The sequence below is a fragment of the Canis lupus genome, chromosome 36 (genome assembly GCF_048164855.1).
Source record: "Canis lupus baileyi chromosome 36, mCanLup2.hap1, whole genome shotgun sequence".
NCBI classification, from domain to species: domain Eukaryota; kingdom Metazoa; phylum Chordata; class Mammalia; order Carnivora; family Canidae; genus Canis; species Canis lupus.
In genome coordinates this window covers 20,689,403-20,712,066 of record NC_132873.1, presented here as the reverse complement: position 1 = coordinate 20,712,066, position 22,664 = coordinate 20,689,403, and the positions used below count along the sequence as shown (strand labels likewise).

Genomic DNA, 22,664 nt, shown 5'->3' with positions numbered 1-22,664 from the left:
TAAAATATTTAAACACAATCTTTATTTAACATAGTACCTGGAAAAATAAAAATATTTTCTTAGATATATTTTCTTATATGAATTAGTTATTTCCTTCATTCAAAAGAAGAACGAAACAGGCTATCTTTAAAGCAAAAGGCATGTTGTTATTATATCCAGCAGTTTAATAATCTTCAACCATCATGCAAAGCCATATGAAAATGCAGCTGACACCACTTCTCTCAACCCCTTCTTCAAGAGTAGTATGTACTATAACTCAAAATGAAACTTTATATTATATTCACATGGTATCATCTTAGCAATTTTCTTAGGGTTACTATAAGAACTCCAGAATGCCCAAGAAAAGATATTTACTGGTTCACAATTAGTATCAGTAATAGAAAACTAGAGTGAATAGAAATGTATCATCAGATATATATCTATATATACCGAGGAAAGGAGACTGAGAGACTTAGTGCTAGCGCCTAAATCTTGCCTCATGCAGGTCTGATGCCCAAGCAATATGACCATAAAAGAGATGATAACATAAAAGCCATCATGCAAGAGAAGCTACTGATATTTAATATACTAAGAAATACTGTTTGAACACAATAGAACACTCACTACGCTTTAATCACAGGCATTGTCCTCAGTTTAGTAATAATTTTAAACCCAACTTTAAAAGTCACAAATAAAATGTTACTTGACAATAAGGATAAGGGTAGGTGATTGGCTTATATTCGCCCTTCAATTTCAACATATAACAAATATAATTTTAATTGTAAAATGACTTAAAACCATATACTAGAAAATTCTTTTAAAAGGCCAAATATTGATATTAATACAAAAGCTCCAGCAGACTTCAGAATTACCAAAACTCTTCACAGGTTTTAGTAATTTCTTTCCTTCTATTTAAAAAACCTCAAGGAATAAAAAGGCAGTTACGTCTCACAACTTTTTTCCTTTCTGTAATTTTCTCCATGGGCAATAACAATATTATTCATGATCTACAGGGATGATAACAAAAAAGGATCTTTAATAAACTTCTTTTTTTTTAGATTTATTTATTTGAGAGAGAGCAAGTGGGGCAGAAGGAGAGGGAGATAAGCAGACTCCCCACTAAACAGGGAGTCCAATGTGGGGCTCAATCCCAGGACCCTGAGATCATGGCCTGAGCTGAAATCAAGAGTCAGTCACTCAACCAACTGTGCCACCTGGGCACCCCTTTACTGAACTTTTCTATTCATGTCTCCCTTTCCTTATAAATTTACCTCCTACTAACATTGATTTAATGATACAATTAATCTAGATTAAAAAGCAAAGTAATTTTTGAGAAATTTCAAACACTGAAGGAATTTATTTCTCTTTCCTTGTGGTGATACCTAACCTTTACAAATGGAAATTTTTACTAGTGATAGGAGATATTTTAAAATACAATATTTTAATATTTAATAGGATATTTTGTTGTTGTTTTTTTTAAAGATTTTATTTTTAAGTGATCTCTACACCCATTGTGGGGCTTGAACTCACAACTCCAATATCAAGAGTTGCACACTCTACCAACTGAACCAGCCAGGCACCCCTTAATAGGATATTTTAAAAGAACTACTATCTTGGTTCCTTTTTCAAAGTATGACTTTTGATAAACTGGAAGAAATATTTCAACTTAATCCCATAGTCTCTAGGATTTCGAATGTTAATTATCATAACACAGTACTACATTTAGCACAAATAATCAAACATTCTAACCATGGTAGTAGATATATCAAGCGGCTCATTTAGTGATTAGGAATGTTGAGAGACAGGCTGTTGTTCAATTTAGGCCAACTCTGGGTTCAACATCTATTCATACACTTATTTTTATGCCCTTGGACTACTCAGGATAACATAAAGAGATAGGAAATGAAAAGGGAAAGCTGCATCTTTCAAAGGATCTCTGTAAAACAGCACCTACTCCTTTGGGTCCCTAGATCATGCACATGCAACACTGTTAAATGAAGTTAAGGTCAATGTGGGCAAATGGGCAAGGGAACAGAAGGTAGATTTAGATTCTTACTGAGCATGCTCAAATTTCTAATGCACCAAAGAGCAAGAGACTTCCTTAATATGGAAGGTAAGTGCTTCATATATGTTTGGTCTTAAGTAAAAAATATATAATCTATTTTAAAACTATTTGCTATATTTTATTAATTAATATAACGGTTCCATGGTAGCAATAACATTAAATAATGAAAAACCATTAGGCTACAGTTCCCTCTTTCACAAGGTCAACTCCTATGGGCATCACATGTAAAACAGCAAATAAATAGTTTCCTATTGGAGAGAAGTGTTCTTTTACAGATGGTGGTGGCGGTGATAGTGGTGGTGGTGCTGATGATTTGGGGGTAAGAAAAATTCTCATTTTGAAATACCTACATTGTAGAAACAAGGATCTACTAGGATACCTGAACTCTAAATAATACATTTCAATTATCTGAGAGCTACATAGGACAATCATTATTTACAATAAATGATAAAATGTGGTGTGGACCAATAGAGCACATTTAGAGAGGAAAGAGGCCAGTAGTTCACTACTTAGACCAGGTAACTTGACCCACAGATTACAAAAAGCAATAAATACTGGTTTACTCTGCCAAAGAGTTAAGAAATTCTTGTTAACTGACCAACCTGGAATTAGAGATAAATCGGCCAGCTCCACTTTAGTCCAATTTCTCAAATGATATTAATGTTTTAAAACTCTCTTCACACATTTTTAAAGAGTAAATTATTATATAAAGGAAATCATTTTATAATGACTAAAAGGCTCATGTCCATTGGATGCATTTTCCCTTTCCTAAAGTTAGAGTAAACATGCTCAGTAATGAAAAAAATCCCAAGCATTTGCAGACCTTTTGGAAACAGGACTCTGCCTTGTTAGTAGCCATGCCAAGCTGTTCTTGGATTACACAGAATGCAGACTCCAGGCCAGCACAAATGGTAACTAAAGATTGTACCTGACCTGGCGGCTAGGCATATGGGGAGGTGTGCTTTGCAAGGAGGAGCTAATACACCCTGGGGTAGTGGAAACACACACTAGAATGGAATGATGTTCTGCTTGGGGATAGAGAGCCAGGATCCTTCTCCAGCAACTGCCTCACTGACTTCTGCCTCCTCATCTCTGTCCTACCCTCTGTTGTGGCTGCTGCTGAGTTGGGCTCCGGTGAGCCGTGCTCAGGGGTCCTGCGCACCAGCACCTCCCCCTCTTGAACACGTTTGATCCCTAGGTCAGTGGAGCCGTGTTGGATCGGGGAGCCAGGAATACTCGAGTCAGCCTCGTTTGAGAAGTCAAAGCCATCTGGGATTCAACATATAAAATTTTAGTGCTTTTGTGCTGCTCTATTCTTTTCTGAGCATTTTGACCCAGGCAGATAAGAGAATGTATATATGGATATGATAAAAACACAAACACTATTTATATAGTTACATGTGTGTGCACAGCATGCACACACATAAGGCGGCAGATGAACAATGTGAGGTTTGCAAATGAATAGCACAGGAAAATAGGGATCATTAAAGTGGCAATTAATATATCTTAGGCAAGACAGCTTGACTATTCAAGTACCATATGCCTACGAAATACTGCTGGATTCAGCACCTCCAAGAAAAGGAAAAGCAAAGACAAAAATTGAAAATACAATAGTTAACTCTTTTATGGATAGCTTATATTTCATCATTGGTTTGGTCAGTTATAGAATTTTCTCCCACAGTGCTCATTCATGCACCTTTTTTCCTATTATGATTAAGGCTTAAAAAAACTTCTTTCCTATTGTTATTATTAGTACCAAAAAAAGGACAAAAATTAACTTGATCTTATTTTCTGTTTTAACATTCATAGAACAGTCTAAATAACATCTTTCTACTTCATAAAAAATATTCTAGTACTCTATATAAAAGTAAAATTGTTTCATTTTTAAATATAGCACTAGATATGTGTTTAAATGCCTGAATTTATTTTGATTTAGATAAATATCATGTGCTAACCTAGACTATAAAAACAGGGATAAATTTGCTAGAATCCATGAATGCACTATAGGAATTTTGCATTCACCTTCTCTCCTCCACCTATGACGACGGATTGAAGCTGTTGTAATCGCGGTCCGAGAAATCCTCGGCACTGTTGGAGTGACTTCCACTTTAAGAACTTTCTGGCCTTCTTGTGAAGAATCAGGAGCATCAAATGGTAATGAGTTTTTCATGGCGTTGGCAACCTAAAATGATAATATAAAGTCTATACGTATTTACATTGAATATATAATTTACACTTATTTTACATTTCACGTTTCATAATTTTTTGAAAATATATATCCTGGTACTATAAAATATAAAAGTACAATGTATCAGAAAAGTTAGTACCTCCATTGTTCTGGGTATTTTTGTTTTGTTTTTACTATGGGGGGTACACAGGGAGAGGGAGAAAGAATCTTAAGTGGGTTCCATGCTTAGCTGTGAGCCCAACACAGGGCTCAATCTCACAACCCTGAGATCATGACCTGAGCCAAAATCAAGAGTTGGATGCTTAACCAACTGAGCCACCCAGGGGCCCCTGTTCTTATTTCTTTAGGTAGACTTTTAAAACGAGAATTTACTTTTAAAATATGAGTCACACACCCCACAGATCCCTTAAAGTTGTTCAAAGAGGAAAGCCATTTCAAAGACAGAAACCCTGATAAAGAAAATTTAGAAGTTTGATTCCTCAGATGAAAATAACATGCAAAATTTAATCTCTGGTTAAAAAAAATAATTAGCCTTCTCTCCACTCCTTTGTCCCCCCCCCCCTTTTTTTTTTAAGATTTTATTTATTCATGAGAGACACAGAGCAAGAGAGAGGTGGAGACACAGGCTGGGGGAGAAGCAAGATGCACGCAGGGAACCCTATGTGGGACTCGATCCCGGGACTCCAGGATCACACCTTGGGCCGAAGTCAGGCACTAGACCGCTGAGACACCCAAGGATTCCCCAACTCCTTCGTTTCCACAATGAGAAATTTTCCCTAAACATATCTGGCATTTTATACACCACTTTCTACTCCCTCCACAAAGAGAGGAAATTACTTGGCTGGAGAGTAATTATCATTAACTGATGCACATTTCTTTTTTTTTTTTTTTTTTTTTTTTTTTTTTTAAAGATTTATTTATTTATTCATTCAGAGAGAGCGAAGAGAGAGGCAGAGACACAGGCAGAGGGAGAAGCAGGCTCCATGCAGGGAGCCTGATGTGGGACTCGATCCTGGGTCTCCAGGATCACACCCCGGGCCAGGCTGCAGGCGGCGCTAAACCACTGCGCCACCGGGGCTGCCCTGATGCACATTTCTTAATTGAGTAGTGCTAATCTAGCAAAGACCTTGAGCTGGAGAACTATCTTTCTCCCTTCCTCTCCACTTGGAAAGGATAAATAGAATGCAGCAACCTGGACAAGTGTGCCAGCTCTGCCAACTCAAACTTCTCCAGGAGGCTGCTCCAACAACTACAGGGGTGGGGAGGTTAAGTTTTTCAATTTAGATTTTATCAGGAATAGAGATGATGCTTGTTTCTCTACCTGCCAACTATTTACTCTGTTTACCACCTGGCTCTAGATTTTTTTTTTTTTTTTTTTTTTTTTTTAAGATTTATTTGAGAGAGAGAAAGCAAGTGAGCACACAGAGGCACAAGGAGACAGAGAAGCAGACTCTCTACTGAGCAGGGAGCCTGACATGAGGCTTGATCCCACAACCCTGAGATTATGACCTGAGCCGAAGGCACACAACTGACGGAGCCAACTAGGTGCTCCCTGGCTCTAGATTTTAACAGAGAAAAGATGGCCCTTGGGGTCTTGGTTGGATCCCTCAAGGACCCTCCACAACAAAGGATTGCTCTAGGCTAGAAATTACTAATCTCTTTATTTTACCCTGGAAATGCCATCTCTACTTAATTTGTAAGACTGTTACAAGGAGAAAAGTATGAATTTAGAATCTCACAAATATATCATAATAATAATACTGTACAATTATTTTATCTTGTTATCCATTTGCTTTAATGTAACCCTGAGAGTAAAATTAGGTTTGCTGACATGAGAAAAAAAATGGAAATTCAAATAGCAAAGAATTAACTTTGATAAATTTACAGTTTAAATGCATTTAAAGTAAATGCTACTTTGATAAATTTACAGTTAGCTTAAAATATAAAGAATACAAAGAAAATGGCTTTAAAACTTGTATTCTTGGGATGCCTGGGTGGTGCAGTCATTTGAGTGTCCAACTCTTGGTTTTGGCTCAGGTCTCAATCTTGGGGTTGTGAGATTGAGCCCTCCACTGCACTCTGTAACAGCACAGAGTCTGCCTGAGATTCACTCTCCCTTTCCCTCTGCCCCTCCCACTTGTGCTCTCTCTATAGAATAAATGAATAAATCTTTAAAAAAAATGTAAACTAATGTAATTACAATTAAAATCTACACTATGAGGGATCCCTGCCTGGCGCAGCGGTTTGGCGCCTGCCTTTGGCCCAGGGCGCGATCCTGGAGACCCGGGATCGAATCCCACGTCGGGCTCCCGGTGCATGGAGCCTGTTTCTCCCTCTGCTTGTGTCTCTGCCTCTCTCTCTCTCTGTGACTATCATAAATTAAAAAAAAAAAAAAAAATTAAAATCTACACTATGATATGTATCTGCCAATAATCTAGATAAAAAAATTGTACTCTTAAAGTGTTACAAGTAAAAAAGCATAAATAATATTCTTAAAATACCATTATACTATAAAAAGCTTAGAAAACACAAAAAACTGCAAAGAAAAACCATTCATATTTGAAACACTTGAGTAACCATTAGCATTTGTATGTTGCCTCTGTCTTGTCCAGATAAAAAATAATTGTACATTGCTTGACCACTTAACACAAACTAGTATTTTTTAGTATAAATTTTTGAATATGAGACATCTGAGTGGCTCAGTGGTTGAGCATCTGCCTTGGCTCAGGGCATGATTCCAGGGTCCTGGGATCAAGTTCCACATCAGGCTCCCTGTGAAGAGCCTGCTTCTCCCTCTGCCTATGTCTCTGCCTCTTTCTGGGTCTCTCATGAATAATAAATAAAATCTTCAAAAAATTTTTTTTGAATCTATAATTTCATCAAGCAAACATAAAGTTAATTATTCTATGCTGTGAAACACCTTGTATTGATTCCTCTGTAATTAGAAATGACACTAATGTCGTGCTTTTAATACATTAAAAACTTTCAAAGTAGTTTTCTGGGATGTGCTGTTAGACATGGGATGGTGGGTTAAAGAAAACGTATACATGTTACTGAACTACTTCTGCAAAAGGATGTACAGGGTTGTGTTATACTGCTACTGGTAATGGAAAGATTTTTTAGAAATATATTTAATTTTTAGAAATATGTTGAGTTTGTGCAAGAGTATTAAATCTTTTTATTTATATAGAACAAAATCCTAACTGGCTTTCTTGTCATGTCTGTTGAGAATCTTTTTCAGTCTGTGCAGTACACATTAATTTTGTTTTTTAAAAAAACTGGTGGTTTAGAATTTAGATGTTCATGTGGTCAAAGAAAAGAACTCAATCCTATTTTAGTGATTTGTCCCAACACTTAAGCTTAGAAAATCCTTCCATCTCTAGAAATTTGAGTAAGTGCTCCTAACCTTTTCCTTTCTTTTCTTAAAGGATTTCAAAACATTTAATTTTTTAATTTATCTGAACTTTATTCTGATATGTGGTAGTAGAGGATTTAAATCAATTTTGTTTTCTGTCCAACAGTTAACCTATTGTTATGGAATAAACCTTTCTCCTGCGATGATTTAGATTGCCTCATATATTATATATTGAATATATTCACTCAATAGTGCCCCTTTCAGCACAGGTATATTTAATAAAAAACAAATATAAAAACTTACCAATAGTGGTTGAGAAAAGAGTTCTAGCTGAGCTCTATAAATGATATCATCAAGGACTTCTTGGCCAAGGTCCCACTGCCCATTATACCTGTGGACAAGCAGACTGTTAACTAACTTTAGCAAATATCTCTAATCTCTTAACAACATTTTTATTGTCCCAAGTCCTGCTACTTTGGCTCCAAAACAAGATTTTCACATTAATTTGTGCATCATTTTATTTCTAAACTATCCCACTTTTGCTTACAAGAACAAATTGAAGAGGGGCCTCTGGGTAGCTCAGTCGGTTAAGCATCTGATTCTTGATCTCAAATCAGGTCTTGATCTCAGGTTCATGAGTTCAAGCCCCATGCTGGGCTCCACACCGGGTGTGGAGCATACTTAAAAACTATGTAGAGAAACAGTTTTCCAAAAAGAAAACCTGACTGCTTTCCAGATTTCAATTTATTGATTAGTTATATCTTGGCTATTTATAAAGTAGTAAAAGGATTATGAACAATTTATACACCAGCAGATTGTGGACAAAGTAGAAGAATAAATTTCTAGAAACATACAACCTACCAGGACTAAATCATGAAGAAACAGAAAATCTGAATAGACCAATTATTGATAAGAAAAAAAAATTTAAGATTTTATTTATTTATTCATGAGAGACACACAGAGAGAGGCAGAGACATAGGCAGCAGGAGAAGCAGGAGTCCTGCTGGAGCCTGATGCAGAACTGGATTCCAGGATCCTGGGATCACGACCTGAGCCAAAGGCAGATGCTCAATCACAGAGCCACCCAGGTGCCCCACTGGTAAGGAAACTGAAGCACTAGTCAAAAAACTGCCAACAAACAGAAGTCCAGAAGACTTCACAGGTGAATTCTACCAAAACACTTATAAAAGACTTAATACCAGTCTCAAACTCTTCCAAACAGCAGAAGAGGAGAGAATACTCCCATATTCATTTTACAAGGCCAGCATTATCCTGATACCAAAACCAGACAAGAACACTGTAAGAAAATTACAGGCCAATATCCTTGATGAATATAGATGCAAAAATCCTCAACAAAATATCAGCAAACCAAATTCAACAATACATTAAAAGGATTATACACCATGATCAAGTGGGATGCAAGCATGGTTCAAAATCTGCAATCCAATCAATATGATATACCATATTAACAAAATGAAGGATAAAAATCATATAATCATTTCAATAGAGACAACAAAAAAGCATCTGACAAAATTCAACATCTATTCATGATAAAAACTCAACAAAGTGGATGTAAAGGAGACACACCTTTACATAATAAAGGCCACATGTGATAAGCCTACAACTAACATCATACTCAAAGGTGAAAAGCTGAAAGCTTTCTAAGATCAGGAGAAAGATAAGGATGCCTACTCTCACTTTAAAAACGTTCAACATAGTACTAGAAATTCTAGCCACAGAAATTAGGCAAAATAAAAAAAAAAAAAAGAAAAGAAAAGAAAGAAAGAAGTGGCATCCAAAATCAGAACAGAAAGACTAAAACTGTCTCTATTCGCAGATAACATGATATTTATAGAAAACCCTAGCAATGTCACTGTTAGAACACAACTGTTAGAACTGATAAATATAGTAAAGTTACAGGATACAAAAATCAGTATACAAAAATCTGTCTGCATTTCTATATGCTAATAATGAACTATCAAGAAATTAGAAAAAATTCCATTCACAATTGCATTAAAATAATACCTAGGAATAAATTTAACCAAGAGGATAAAAGATATATACTGTACACCTGAAGTTTTCATAAAGACACTGATGAAAGAAACAGAAAAATACATAAATAAATGGGAACATATTCTGTACTCATGGCCTGGAAGAATTAATATTGTTAAAATGTCCATACTACCCAAAGCAATCTATAGATTCAATGTAATCCCCATCAAAATTCCAGTGGTATTTTTCACAGGAATAGAAATAATCAAAAAACAAAAGAAATAATCCTAAAATTCGTATAGAACCACATAATATCCTGAATAGCAAAAACAATCTTGAGAAAAAAGAACACAGCCAAAGGCATCACACTTACTAATTTCAAACTATACTGCAAAGCTATAGTAATCAAAACATATAGCACTGCCATATAAAACACGTATAAATCAGACTGAAGAGAAGAAAACCAAGAAATAAACCCACACATACATGGCTAATGAATTTACAACAGGGAAAGGAGTGTCTCTTCAATAAATGGCGTTGGGAAAACTGGACAACTATATGCAAAAGAATGAAACTGGACCCCCACCTTACATCATACACAAAAATCAACTTAAAATGGATTAAAAACCTTCATGTGAGACATGAAACCATAAAACTTCTAGAAGAAAATACAGGCAGTAATTTCTTTGACATCAACCTTACAATGTTTTTTTAGATATTTCTCCTTGGGCAAGGGAAACAAAAGCAAAAATAAACTAGTGGGACTGTACCAAAATAAAAAGCTTTTGCACAGCAAAGGAAACCACTAAAGAAAGGGAAAGGCAATTTACTAAATGGGAGAAGGTATTTTCAATGATATAGCCGATAATGGGTTAATATCCAAACTACATAAACAACCTCTACAAATTAATGTTAAAAAAAAAAACAATCTGGTTAAATATTGGGCAGAGGACCTGAACAGACATTTTCCAAAGAACACATACGGATGGCCAAAAAGTAAATGAAAAGATACCTGGCATCACTAATCATCAGGAAAATGCAAATCAAAACCACAATGAGATATCATCTCATACCTGTAAAAATGGCTTTTATCAAGAAATAAGTGTTGCCAAGGATGTGGAGAGAGGAAATCCTGTGCAATACTGGTGAAAATGTAAATTGGTAGACAGTATGGCAAACAGTATGGAAGTCCTTCAAAAAATTAAAAATACTACCATATGATTTAGCAATCCCACTTCTGGTATATATCCAAAGGAAACAAAATCACTAACTCAAAGATATCTACACTCCTTTCATTGCAGCATTACCTATAGTAACCAAGACATGGAAACAATCTAAGTGTTCACTGACAGATGAACAGGTAAAGAATATATAGTGTGTACACACACATACACAAACAAGATACTGTTATCCAGCTACAAAAAAGGAAAAGAAATTATGCCTTCTACAACAACATGGACAGACCTTGAGGGCATAATGCTAAGTAAAATAAGTCGGACAGAAAGACAAATACTAACTACTGTTAGAGCTCACTTGTATGTGAAATCTGAAAGGAAAAAAACTCCAAATTCACAGACTGGTGGCTGCTAGAGGTGGTGGGTGGAGGTGGGTATAAAGAGTGAAAGTGGTGGAAAGGTACAAACTTCCAGTTATAAGATCAGTAAGTCTGGGGATATAATATATAGTATTGTGACTAGAGCTGACAATACTGTATTTGTATATTTGAAAGATGCTAAGAGATTTTAAAAAGTGCTCATTAGAAGAAAAAAAATTGTAACTATTTGTAGTGATGGATGTTAACTAAACTGACTGTAGTAATCATTTCACAATATAAAATCTATCTAATTATGTTGTACACCTAAAATTGACACAATCTTATAAGCCAATTGCATCTCAATTAAAAAACTGTCTTTAGGGATCCCTGGGTGGCGCAGCGGTTTGGCGCCTGCCTTTGGCCCAGGGCGCGATCCTGGAGACCCGGGATCGAATCCCACATCGGGCTCCCGGTGCATGGAGCCTGCTTCTCCCTCTGCCTGTGTCTCTGCCTCTCTCTCTCTCTCTGTGACTATCATGAATAAATAAATAAAATCTTTAAAAAAAAAAAAAAAAAAAACTGTCTTTAATCATTATTATACTGCTTTCAAGAAACAAGTATATATTCATTTAATAAAAGATACTAGGGGAGATCCGTGAGTGGCTCAGCGGTTTAGCTCCTGCCTTTGGCCCAGGGCGTGATCCTGGAATCCCTGGATCCTCGGGCTCCCTGCGAGGAGCCTGCTTCTCCCTTTGCCTGTGTCTCTGCCTCTCCCTCTCTCTCTCTCTGTGTCTCTCATGAATAAATAAATAAATCTTTTTAAAAATTAAAATAAATAAAAAGGATACTAAATGGAATTCATATTAAAGAAGATAATGGGTCCATGATGGAACAAATAATTCAGTGTTGTGCAACTGATAAGGAAAAAAAAGAGAAATATTAAGTTTCCAGATGTTAGGATGAATTCACTCCATTTCATAGTCTATGTACTTACATGGCATAATAAACCCCTGTGAGAAGTTGCACCATGAATTCAGGATCCAATACTATACGACCACAGAGTTCTTTCCAGTGTTTTTCATGTTGTCGTGGAAACCCACTCACACAAACCCTAGGAAAACACAGTATTTGCCATGTGTGATTTCCTGATCGATTAAACATTTTTCCTTTCATAAAATCATTTATTCAGTTTTTCATTCCTCATACATTTACTGAGTACCTGCTTACATGTCAGTCACTATCCCGGGCCTAAGCATACAGTTATGAACAGGCAAAAAGATAAAATAAAATCCGTGCCCTCACAAAGCATATATTCTAGAGAACTATATCAATAAAAGCAACAAATTTTCTCAAATAGCTAACTATGTCTGTCATCCTTTTCCCTCTTAAGAAAAGAAATGTGTAATTTTTACATATCCCAAATATTATCAGGATGAATTAGTGGGAGATACAGAAATGTCAAAACAGGGATCCCTGGGTGGCGCAGTGGTTTGGCACCTGCCTTTGGCCCAGGGCGCGATCCTGGAGACCCGGGACGAATCCCACATCGGGCTCCCGGTGCATGGAGCCTGCTTCTCCCTCTGCCTGTGTCTCTGCCTCTCTCTCTCTCTCTCTCTCTGTGACTATCATAAATAAATAAAAATTTAAAAAATTTTAAAAAAACCATTTAGAAATGTCAAAACAAATAAATGGGCATTCAAAATACTGATGTCTATGAGGCCATTTTTTTTTTTAAGGTTTTATTTTTAAGTAATCTCCATACCCAACACAGGGCTCCAACTCACAGCTCTAAGATCAATTGAGCCAGCCAGGTGCCCCCTATGAGGCCATTTTTAAATTAAAGTGCCATAAACAATTCTGTCTTCATCTCACTAAGAGAGGCTTCCAGAAAAGTTATGCTAATTATCAAAAGTTGTAATGTACCTATATTATTTTAATCAATTAATCTGTTAGAATAATTGTAAGGTGAGTCCAGAAGAGATTTTTCAGGGTTTTAGTGCATTATGATTTCTGGAAATTTCTCTAAAATCTCAATTTACATATATATTTTTGTAGCAGAGATATATAATTAAGAGATCAATAAGACTTGAGAGCATAGGGGACTTGGCTGGCTCAGTCGGTAGAGCATGTGATTCTTGATCTTGGGGTTGTGAGTTCAAGCCTCAAGTTGGCTGTGAAGCCTACTTAAAAACAACACCAACCAAAAAAAAAAAAAAAAAAAACCCACAAAATACTCAAAAGTAAAAAATAAAACCTACAACAACGGTTAAATTAAAAAGAAAAAAAAAAGACTTATAAGCATAAAATGGCATTAGGATAAAATTATATGGTTAAAATGGTAGAGAAGATTAATTTCAAGGAGAAAAAAGGGGATAATATAATGTTGGACTATTAGAAGCCTGTTCATCTATTCTTCATATGGATGATGTTGGGTATTTATGTTATATACATTTAAAATACTAAATTATTTTATGTCAATATCTACATACTAGAAATCATACCATTTGCAACTATTTATTTTCTTTTTGCAACTATTTAAAATAAGATGAAAAATTTAAATGTCAACTTAAATATGTGAAAGCTACATATGTTTTCAAAATTCTTTAAGGCGTATGTGAACAAAAGTGTGAGGATCACTAAATTCTATCATCATTTTTGCTATTAAGAAAATCTCTTTTAAGTGCCACAAAAATTAGAGCCTTGGCAGATTTTGTTTTAATGAATCAACAATAGTCATTTATACATAATTTATCTGTAGATAGGCAGTATGTGCTTCAATAGTGTACTTTCTTGATAACAGTATCTAAGTTACAGAGACAAGAATTTTGTTAATCATTTATCATGTTATTACAGGCTCTTTTAAGATACTATAAAATCAAACTTTTTTTTTTATATAAAATCAAACTTACACCTAATTTAGATTGGCCTTTCCCCAGTTAGCAAAAGACTTGTTTTAAAAAGGACCATACTCTCTTCTCAGTAACACAGCAGCATGAACTTCAATAATGTATTTGTGAGTGGACAGTCTCTTGGAAGGCCATGAATCCTATGATCCCCTGTCCTGGTATTCACATGCTATATATCTGCTACTACTGAGTGTGGGTGGGACCTGGATGGTCCTTCCAACTAAGAGAATATAGCAAAGATAATGAGATTTCCATGACTACAAGTACATGAGTATGTGATTATGTTGTATCACAAGATTGTACTGCAGTTCTTGCTGGAGTCTCTCACTCTTTTCTCTGCTTTAAAGAAGCAAGCTACCATGTTGTAGGCTGCCAATGTTGGAGAGACAAAGAACTGAGGGTAGCCTTCAGTAGAGAGCCAACAAGAAACTAAAGCACTCAGTCCTACAACTAGAAAAACTGAGTTCTGCCAATAAAAGTGTCTGATACCTCAACTGAGCCTCAGATAACCTCTGGCAGACATCTTAACCACAGCTTTCTAACACCATAAGCAGAGGACCTAGCCAATGCATGGCTGGACTCCTCACCCATAGAAACGTGGAAATAATAAATGCCTGCTATTTTAGCTGCTAAGTCATGGTATGTGGCAATTTGCCATAAGGCAATGAAAAATTAATACAGCATTTAACCTTTTTTGAGGGGCTCAGTTTCCTCAAGTGAAAATCAGTTGGATGGAATGAACTCAGGGTTCCTTCTATAACTGAAATCTGTGACTCAAAAGGTACTCTGACTCCCATCTGATTCCTATTACTTAATTTTTTTTTTCTATACTGGCCATTTAAATTTCAGCTCAGCTCTGTCCAAATTTTTAGAAATTCTGATTTAGTAAAGACTACAACACACAAATACAAAAGAGACATATAGATAATTGGTACTATTGCTAATCTTCTCCAAAGCAGAGTTATTTGTGAAATACATAAATGAAAAAATTTGCATTCCTTTCGTCTTTCTCCACATATAGAACTATTTATTCAAATATCTCGAAGTGATTTATAAAACTTGGCATATAGGCAATGATTAGGTGTATCACTATACCACCCTAAACTTACGATACCTTCGCTTAATTTGATGTTCAGCTAGAAAATAATTTTTTAATGCTTAAGTATTTTTAAAACTCATGATACATAAAAGATGATAAGGATTCCTACAGGAATATAAGCCCCTAAGTTTTGTTTACTGCTATATCACCAGGAATTAGAACAGCACCTACTATAGAAAATGTGCTCAATAAGTATTTGTCAAATAAATGTATATGAAGGCTAATGAGAATTCTTCTTCTCACCTGGAGCCCATCCGACAAAGAGACTGGTAAGATGAAGCAGGCATATACACAATAGCAGAATTATAACACAACATGAGAAAACTCAAGACTTCAAACCTAGAAAAAAATAAAACAAAGGAAAAGGATTATCAACAACTATTTCTACTAGAGACTGATTTCTTTGTGGATGATAACAAGCATTATTATTCCTTAAATTTTTAAAAAGATTTTATTTATTTATCCATGAAAGACACAGAGAGAAAGAAAGAGAGAGAAAGGTAGAGGTAGAGACACAGGTAGAGAGAGAAGCAGACTCCATGCAGGGAGCCTGATGTGGGACTCAAACCTGGGACTCTGGGATCATGCCCTGAGCCAAAGGCAGATGCTCAACCACTGAGCCACCCAGGCATCCCAGGTTATTAGTATTATTATTATTTTTAAAGATTTTATTTGAGAGAGAGAGTGTGTGTGTGTGCATGCCCAAGAGTGGGAGGAGAGGGGCAGAAAGAGAACAGTCTCCACTGAGCAGGGACCTAATGTGGGGCTGCATCCCAGGACCCCGGGATCATGACCTGGGCAGAAGGCAGTTGCTTAACCAACTGAGCCACTCTGACATCCCTATAACAAGGGTTATAATAAGAATGTATTAGTAATAGTGACTTTCCTGATTTCTCAGACTGCTGTGATCTCCTCCTCTATAATTTCTGTTTTCATTTTCCTTATTAAAGGTCACGTCCCTTGCTACCATCTATATTTTCTTCCTCCAAAAATAAACCATCATGCTTGAACAGATGACTCCTCCATTAATCTGCTGTTCCTGTTGACTATATGATAAAATCCAAACTCATTATGGCATTAGGCCTTTAAAATCCACCCTTGGAGGGTGCCTGGGTGGTACAGTTGGTTAAGCATCTGCCTTCAGCTCAGGTCATGATCCCAGGGTCCTGGGATCAAGCCCCACGTCTGGATCTCTGCTCAGTGGGGAGTCTTCTTCTCCCTCTGTTCCTCTCCCCCATGCTCATGCTCTCTCTCAAATAAATATATCTTTAATAAATCAAATAAAATCAAATTCACCCTTTGGGTGCCTGGATGGCTTAGTTGCTTGGGTGTCCGACTCTTGATTTTGGCTTGGATCGTGGTCTTGGGTCCTGAGACTGAGCTCCACATCAGCCTCCACATTCAGTGGGGAGTCTACTTGAGGTTCTCTCTCTCTCCCTCTCCTTCCCATGCTCTCACTAAAAATAAATACAACTGTTTTTTTTTTTTAATTTAAAGATTTTATTTATTTATTTGAGAGAAAGAACCAGAGAAAGAGCACAAGCAGAAAGAAGGGAGAAGGAGAAGCAGGCTCTCCACTCAGCAGGGAGCCTGACATGGGGGCTCAATCCTAGGACCCTGGGATCATGACTTGAGCCAAAGGCAACTCTTAACCAACTGAGTCACCTGGGGGCCCCTAAATAAAGCTTAAAAAAAAAAAAAAATCCACCCTCAACCTACCGCTCCAATCTTTCGTCCCCTCCACTGCTTACCACATACACAACTCTACATCGATCTTACCACTCCATGAATAGATCATAACTTTTCATAACTCCTTGCTTTTCCATGAATAGATCATAACTTTTCATAACTCCTTGCTTTTATGGAGGCTGCCCTTTCTTACTAGAACATACTTTTTCATTTGGGAAATTTCTGCTTAGGATTCAAGTGCTGGCTTAAACTTTTACATTAGACATAAAGCTGCTCTTAATTCCTCTGGCTAAAGGAAAGAGTTCCCTTTGTTCTGTAGCTTGAATACAACATTTATCCCAGGGAATCACAATTCTTTCTCTTTACCTCTGTTTTAGCTATTTAATAATAAGCAACTTTAGTTTGCTCATTTAGTTTATCATCTCTATCTCTAGTGTCCAGCATAGTGTCTAATACACTATAATTGTTCCATAAATTTTGTTGAATGATTTGATTTAATGAATAACAATTTCTTAATCTTTACAGCCTCTAAGAAAGTGGTTCTGTCAAAAAAACCACAATGAGGTACCACCTCACACCAGATTGGTAAAATGAACATGTCAGGAAACACAGCTTGAGATGTTGGTGAGGATGCAGAGAAAGGGGAACCCTTTTACACTGTTGGTGGGAATGTAAGCTGGTGCAGCCACTTTGGAAAACAGTTGAAAATAGAGCTACCCTACCACCTGGCATTGCACTATGGGGTATTTACCCAAAAGATACATATGTAGTGATCTGAAGAGGCACCTGCACCCCAATGTTTATAGCAGCAATGTCCACAATAGTCAAATTGTGGAAAGAGCCCAGATGTCCACCAACAGATAAATGGATAAAGAAGATGTGATATATATACACAATGGAATATTACTCAGCCATCAAAAAAATGAAATCTTGCCATTTGCAATACCATGAATAGAATTAGAGAGTATCATGCTAAGCAAAATAAGTCAGATAAAGACAATTAACATATGACTGCATTCATGTGGAATTTATTTTTTTATTTTATTTTTATTTTTTTTTTGAATTTATTTTTTTAAAGGATTTTTGTTTTTTTTTTTAAAGATTTATTTACTTATTTATTTATGAGAGAGAGAGAGAGAGAGAGAGAGGCAGAGACACAGGCAGAGGAAGAAGCAGGCTCCATGCTGGGAGCCCGATGTGGGACTTGATCCCGGGACTCCAGGATCGTGCCCTGGGCCAAAGGCAGGCACTAAACCGCTGAGCCACTCAGGGATCCCCTGCATTCATGTGGAATTTAAACAAAGCATAGGATCATAAGAGAAAGAAGGAAAAAACAAAAGATGAAATGAGAGAGGGAGACAAACTATAAGAGACTCATTAATCACAGGGAACAAATTGAGGGTCACTGGAGGGGAGGAGGTGGAATGGGTGATGAACACTGAAGAAGTCACGTGATATGATGAGCACTGGGTATTATATAAGACTGATAAATCACTGACCTCTACCTCTGAAACCAATAATACATTATATGTTAATTAATTGAATTTAAATAAATTAATTTTTTTAAGTGGTTCCTTGATCTGGATGCATATTACGGTTATTGAAGGGCATTCTGGAATGCTATATTCCTGTGCCTCAACATAGACTGACCCAATTAGAATCTATGAGGGCACCACCCAGGAAAGTTGTTCTTCTAAAAAGCTTTCCATAGGCCGTAAAGAGTATATGGAAATTCTTTGTACTATTTTTGAAACATTTTTTGTAGGTTTGAAATTATTTCAAAATAAAGAGTTAAAACTGAGTTGAAAGTCTGACTTGGAAGCAGTCACATCTTCAGATCCCTTCCCTTCTCCTTCTCTATGGCATTAGGTTTATTGAAGATTTCTTTTTTAAAGGATAAAAGAAATTTCTACCTGGGAACCACCAAGCCCAATTGTTGTTTGGAATGGAGGTTGCGGGAAGGATATCATACTGAAAACAGGAAAATTAAATACTTCTTACTGGATATTGAAACCTTAAGTTCTCCTTCCCTCCTTGGCCAGGCCACCAGAATGTTAACAGCCAGCCCTCTGGTTGAGAGACTAGAAAGAGTTTTCTATAGGGAATTGGACCACCTCAAAATGAAAGACTTAGAGGTATAGACTTGGGAAGTTCTCCAACTGAATGGCTCAGTGAAGTTCATAGTCAACTAGCCCTTCTCACATGGTCAGAGCTGTTCATTTTTTATTTCCTTTCCTTACTTCCTTAGTATAAGGTGGGGAGGATTATCAGACATCTGAGGAAGTCTACTAATATGAAAATAAGAACAAAATAAAGAAATACAAAAGGTGGGGCACAATTTGGAGGAAACACAGAATACACAAAGAAGGAAAAAACCCTTAAACAAAGTAAATTATCATTGATATTCTCAAAAATATAGAAGATGCTGTTTCTAGGGGAAAAAAGCATCTACTTTAAAAGCACTTAGAAAACAAGAAGAGCTTCTATTTAAATATATAAAATATATGAACTGCAGAAATTAAGAACTCAAGAAAAAGACTGGTTGATGAAGTTGAGGAAATATCACTGAAAGTAAAGCAAAAGGAAAAAGATACAGTAGATGAGAGAGAAAAAAGGACCACTCCAAGAGTTCCAACATCCAAATAATGAAAATAATCCAAATAATAAAGACAGACAATAAAAACCCAAATAAGTAAAAGACCAACAAATAATAAAAGACCAGATAAAACAGAGAGGCCAAATTAATTTACAAAAATAATTCAAGAAAAATTTCCAGTCTAAAGGACATGAGTTTCCAAATCAAAAAGTTCCACTTAATGCTCAGCACAATGGAGGAAATAAACCTACACCAAGAAATATCACAGTGGAGTTTCAGAACACTAGGAAAAAAGAATGAGGATATAGGTGCATACAGGAAAACAGTAGATCCACTCAGGAAAAAGACAAAGGGAATCCCAGGATAAGAGTGAAGGAAGACCCCACAATAATAAGTGTATATCAGGCAAAGAGGGCAACACAGTCTGGATTGGAGTAAGTCAAAAGCTCCAGGAACCCTTTTTGTAGGAGAATGAAATTGAGAGAATAACTGATGTGAATGAAGACTTACAAGGAGATTTAGACAACTGATAGAGAATTTGCAGGAGTTGAATTATAAAGCAATTAATAAACAAAATAAAAGACAATTAAAAAGGTATATAAGAAAGGAAAAGTAAACATTTAATCACAAGCCTCAGTCATACAAAGCAAGGAAGCTTCAAATGAACTATGGTCATTCATAGTAATAATAAATTGGAAAAATGAATTCCCCACAGTTACAACAGAGCTACACTGAGACGATAGGAGAAAGAGATAAAGAGCTAAATCTTTATCTTTCATAGGGATAAATTGTTAGATAATGCTCAAGACTGAAAATTAAGAAGCAGCAAGTTACTGAAAGATGTGGAAATAAATATTAAGAGAGTCAGTTAGCAAGATTTCTCAATATCAGCACCAGTGGCATTTTGGGCTAGATAAATGTGGGGGGTTGGCAGCACACCAGGATGAGCAGCCTCCCTGACCTCTACACATGAGATGCCTATAACAGCCCTCCCTCCTACCTAGTTTTAACAATCAAACAAAATCTCCGGATATTGCCAAATGTTTGCTGGAAGGCAGAAATGTCCTGGTTGAGAACCACTGGTTAAAAGTTGTTGTAGGGCAGCCCTGGTGGCTCAGCGGTATAGCGCCACCTTCAGCCCAGGGCGTGATCCTGGAGACCCAGGATCGAGTCCCACATCAGGCTCCCTGCATGGGGCCTGCTTCTCTCTCTGCCTGTGTCTCTTCCTCTCTCTCTCTCTCTCTCTCTCTCTCTCGAATAAATAAAATCTTTAAAAAAAAAAGTTGTTATAATATGTGGGAAAGGAGAAATGGAAGGGGGAGAGGAAAAGGAAATCACAGTTTTTCTTGATAAACTATATAGAACAAATGCATGTTTAAATTTGAAAATATGTATCTGCCTGTGTATCTGTGAGTGTATTCCTCATACAGTGCACAAAACTAGAATATACAGCAAAAATAAAACAACAGCACAGTGAGATACCACATTTCACAACCAGTAGGATGGCTATACTCAAAAAGAGCTGTTTGTAGAAATGTAAAATCGTACTTACTCTAGAGAACATTATGATGGTTTCTCAGAAAGTTAAGCACTGAATTCTCATATGACCTAACCATCTTCTCCTAGGTATATATCCCAAATAGCTGAAAATGTATGTTCATACAAAAACTTACCAAAAAAAAAAAAATGTTCATGGTAGTATCATTCAGAAATGCCAAAAAGTGGAAATAATCCAAATGTCCATCAACTGATACAGGATAAATGTGTATCAAAATAATGGAATATTTATTCAGTCATACAAAGGGAGTACTGATATACATTACCACATAAATGAATCTTGAAAATGTGCTAAGTCATCAAACACAAAAGGCCACATATTAGACAATCCCATTTACATAAAATGTTTAGAATGGACAGAATTCTACAGATAGAAAACTAAGATATGGTGGGGCCCGGGGCTGAAGGGAAGGAAAAAAAAAAAAGTTTCTTTTCTGATGTGATAAAAATGTCCCGGGGGGGGGGGGGGGAATTTCCTGGAATTAAATAGTAGTAGTGGTTGCACAATCTTGTAGATAAACTAGAAATCACTGAATTGTACACTGTATAGGGAGTGAATTTTATGGTACACAAATTATACCTCAATTAAAAATAATTTAAAAAATCAATTATTAACTGAAAATGTGCAAGGTGTAGAACACATAGTTTTTTTTTAATTTTTTTTAAAGATTTTATTTATTTATTCATAGAGACACAGAGAGAGAGAGAGAGAGAGAGAGAGAGAGAGAGAGAGAGGGGCAGAGACACAGGCAGAGGGAGAAGCAGGCTCCATGCAGGGAGTCCGATATGGGACTCGATCTGGGTCTCCGGGATCACACCCTGGACTGAAGGCGGTGCCAAACCACTGAGCCACCCGGGCTGCCCCAGAGTAGTTTTAATATTTAAAAAAAACTCTTCCAAATCACCAGGAAAAAATATACAGTTCAATATGAAAAATGGACACAGGATTAGAATATGCATTTCACAGGTCAGAAAAAATAACTAGTGAATTAATATATCAGATGTGTTCAGGCCCACTCATAATTAAGGGAATGCCAAGTAAAACAACATAGTATCAGTTTTTATTTATTTATTTTCTAAAGGTTTTATTTATTTATTCATGAGAGACAGAGAAAGAGAGAGAGAGAGAGAGAGAGAGAGAGAGACAAAAACACAGGCAGAGGGAGAAGCAGGCTCCGTGCAGGGAGCCTGATATGGGCCTCAATCCCAGGTCTCCAGGATCACACCTTGGACTGAAGGCAGCACTAAACCGCCAAGCCACTGAGACTGCCCATAATATCAGTTTTTAAAGATCAGATCAGCAAACCTTAAAAAATTTGAAAATACTCATTACTGGGAGTTGGTACAAGGAAATAGGCCCTCTCAAACTACTGGTAGGAGATTTAGTTGGTGCAGTTATTCAGGAGAGTGTAATTTGGAAATATGTACTCAAAGTGAAAAAGGAAATACCCTTTAGCTTAGCAATTTCGATGCTAGGAATTTTTCTTTTGGATAATTTTGGTGCTCCCATGCAAATATACATACAAAATAAAATAAAGAGTTCCTTGTAATATTGTTTATAGTAGCAAAGAAGTGAAACAATCTAAATTTTAGTTGATATAAGAATGGTTAAAAACTGATGGTGCGTATATACAATGAAATACTAAGTAGTCATTAAAAAAGAATGTGGAGACCTCTACATGCTGTTAGAAAAGTCAGTCTAAG

The 22,664-nt window shown here is 36.4% G+C and overlaps 1 protein-coding gene across 10 annotated transcripts in view; it reads right to left on the bottom strand.

Moving 5' to 3' along the window:
- The window catches only part of HYCC2 (hyccin PI4KA lipid kinase complex subunit 2), a 78,178-nt gene that overhangs the window by 8,981 nt on the left and 46,533 nt on the right, over positions 1-22,664 (bottom strand). For 7 of the 10 annotated variants that reach the window (XM_072812808.1, XM_072812806.1, XM_072812804.1 and 4 more), the window contains 5 exons: positions 15,362-15,457; positions 12,108-12,224; positions 7,891-7,978; positions 4,067-4,226; positions 3,146-3,313 (listed from right to left, as the gene is read on the bottom strand). In XM_072812808.1, the coding sequence (XP_072668909.1) occupies positions 3,146-3,313; positions 4,067-4,226; positions 7,891-7,978; positions 12,108-12,224; positions 15,362-15,457 (629 nt within the window). The remainder of the gene's footprint in view (positions 1-3,145; positions 3,314-4,066; positions 4,227-7,890; positions 7,979-12,107; positions 12,225-15,361; positions 15,458-22,664) is intronic. The other 3 variants (XM_072812814.1, XM_072812811.1, XM_072812810.1) reach the window with 1 other exon arrangement.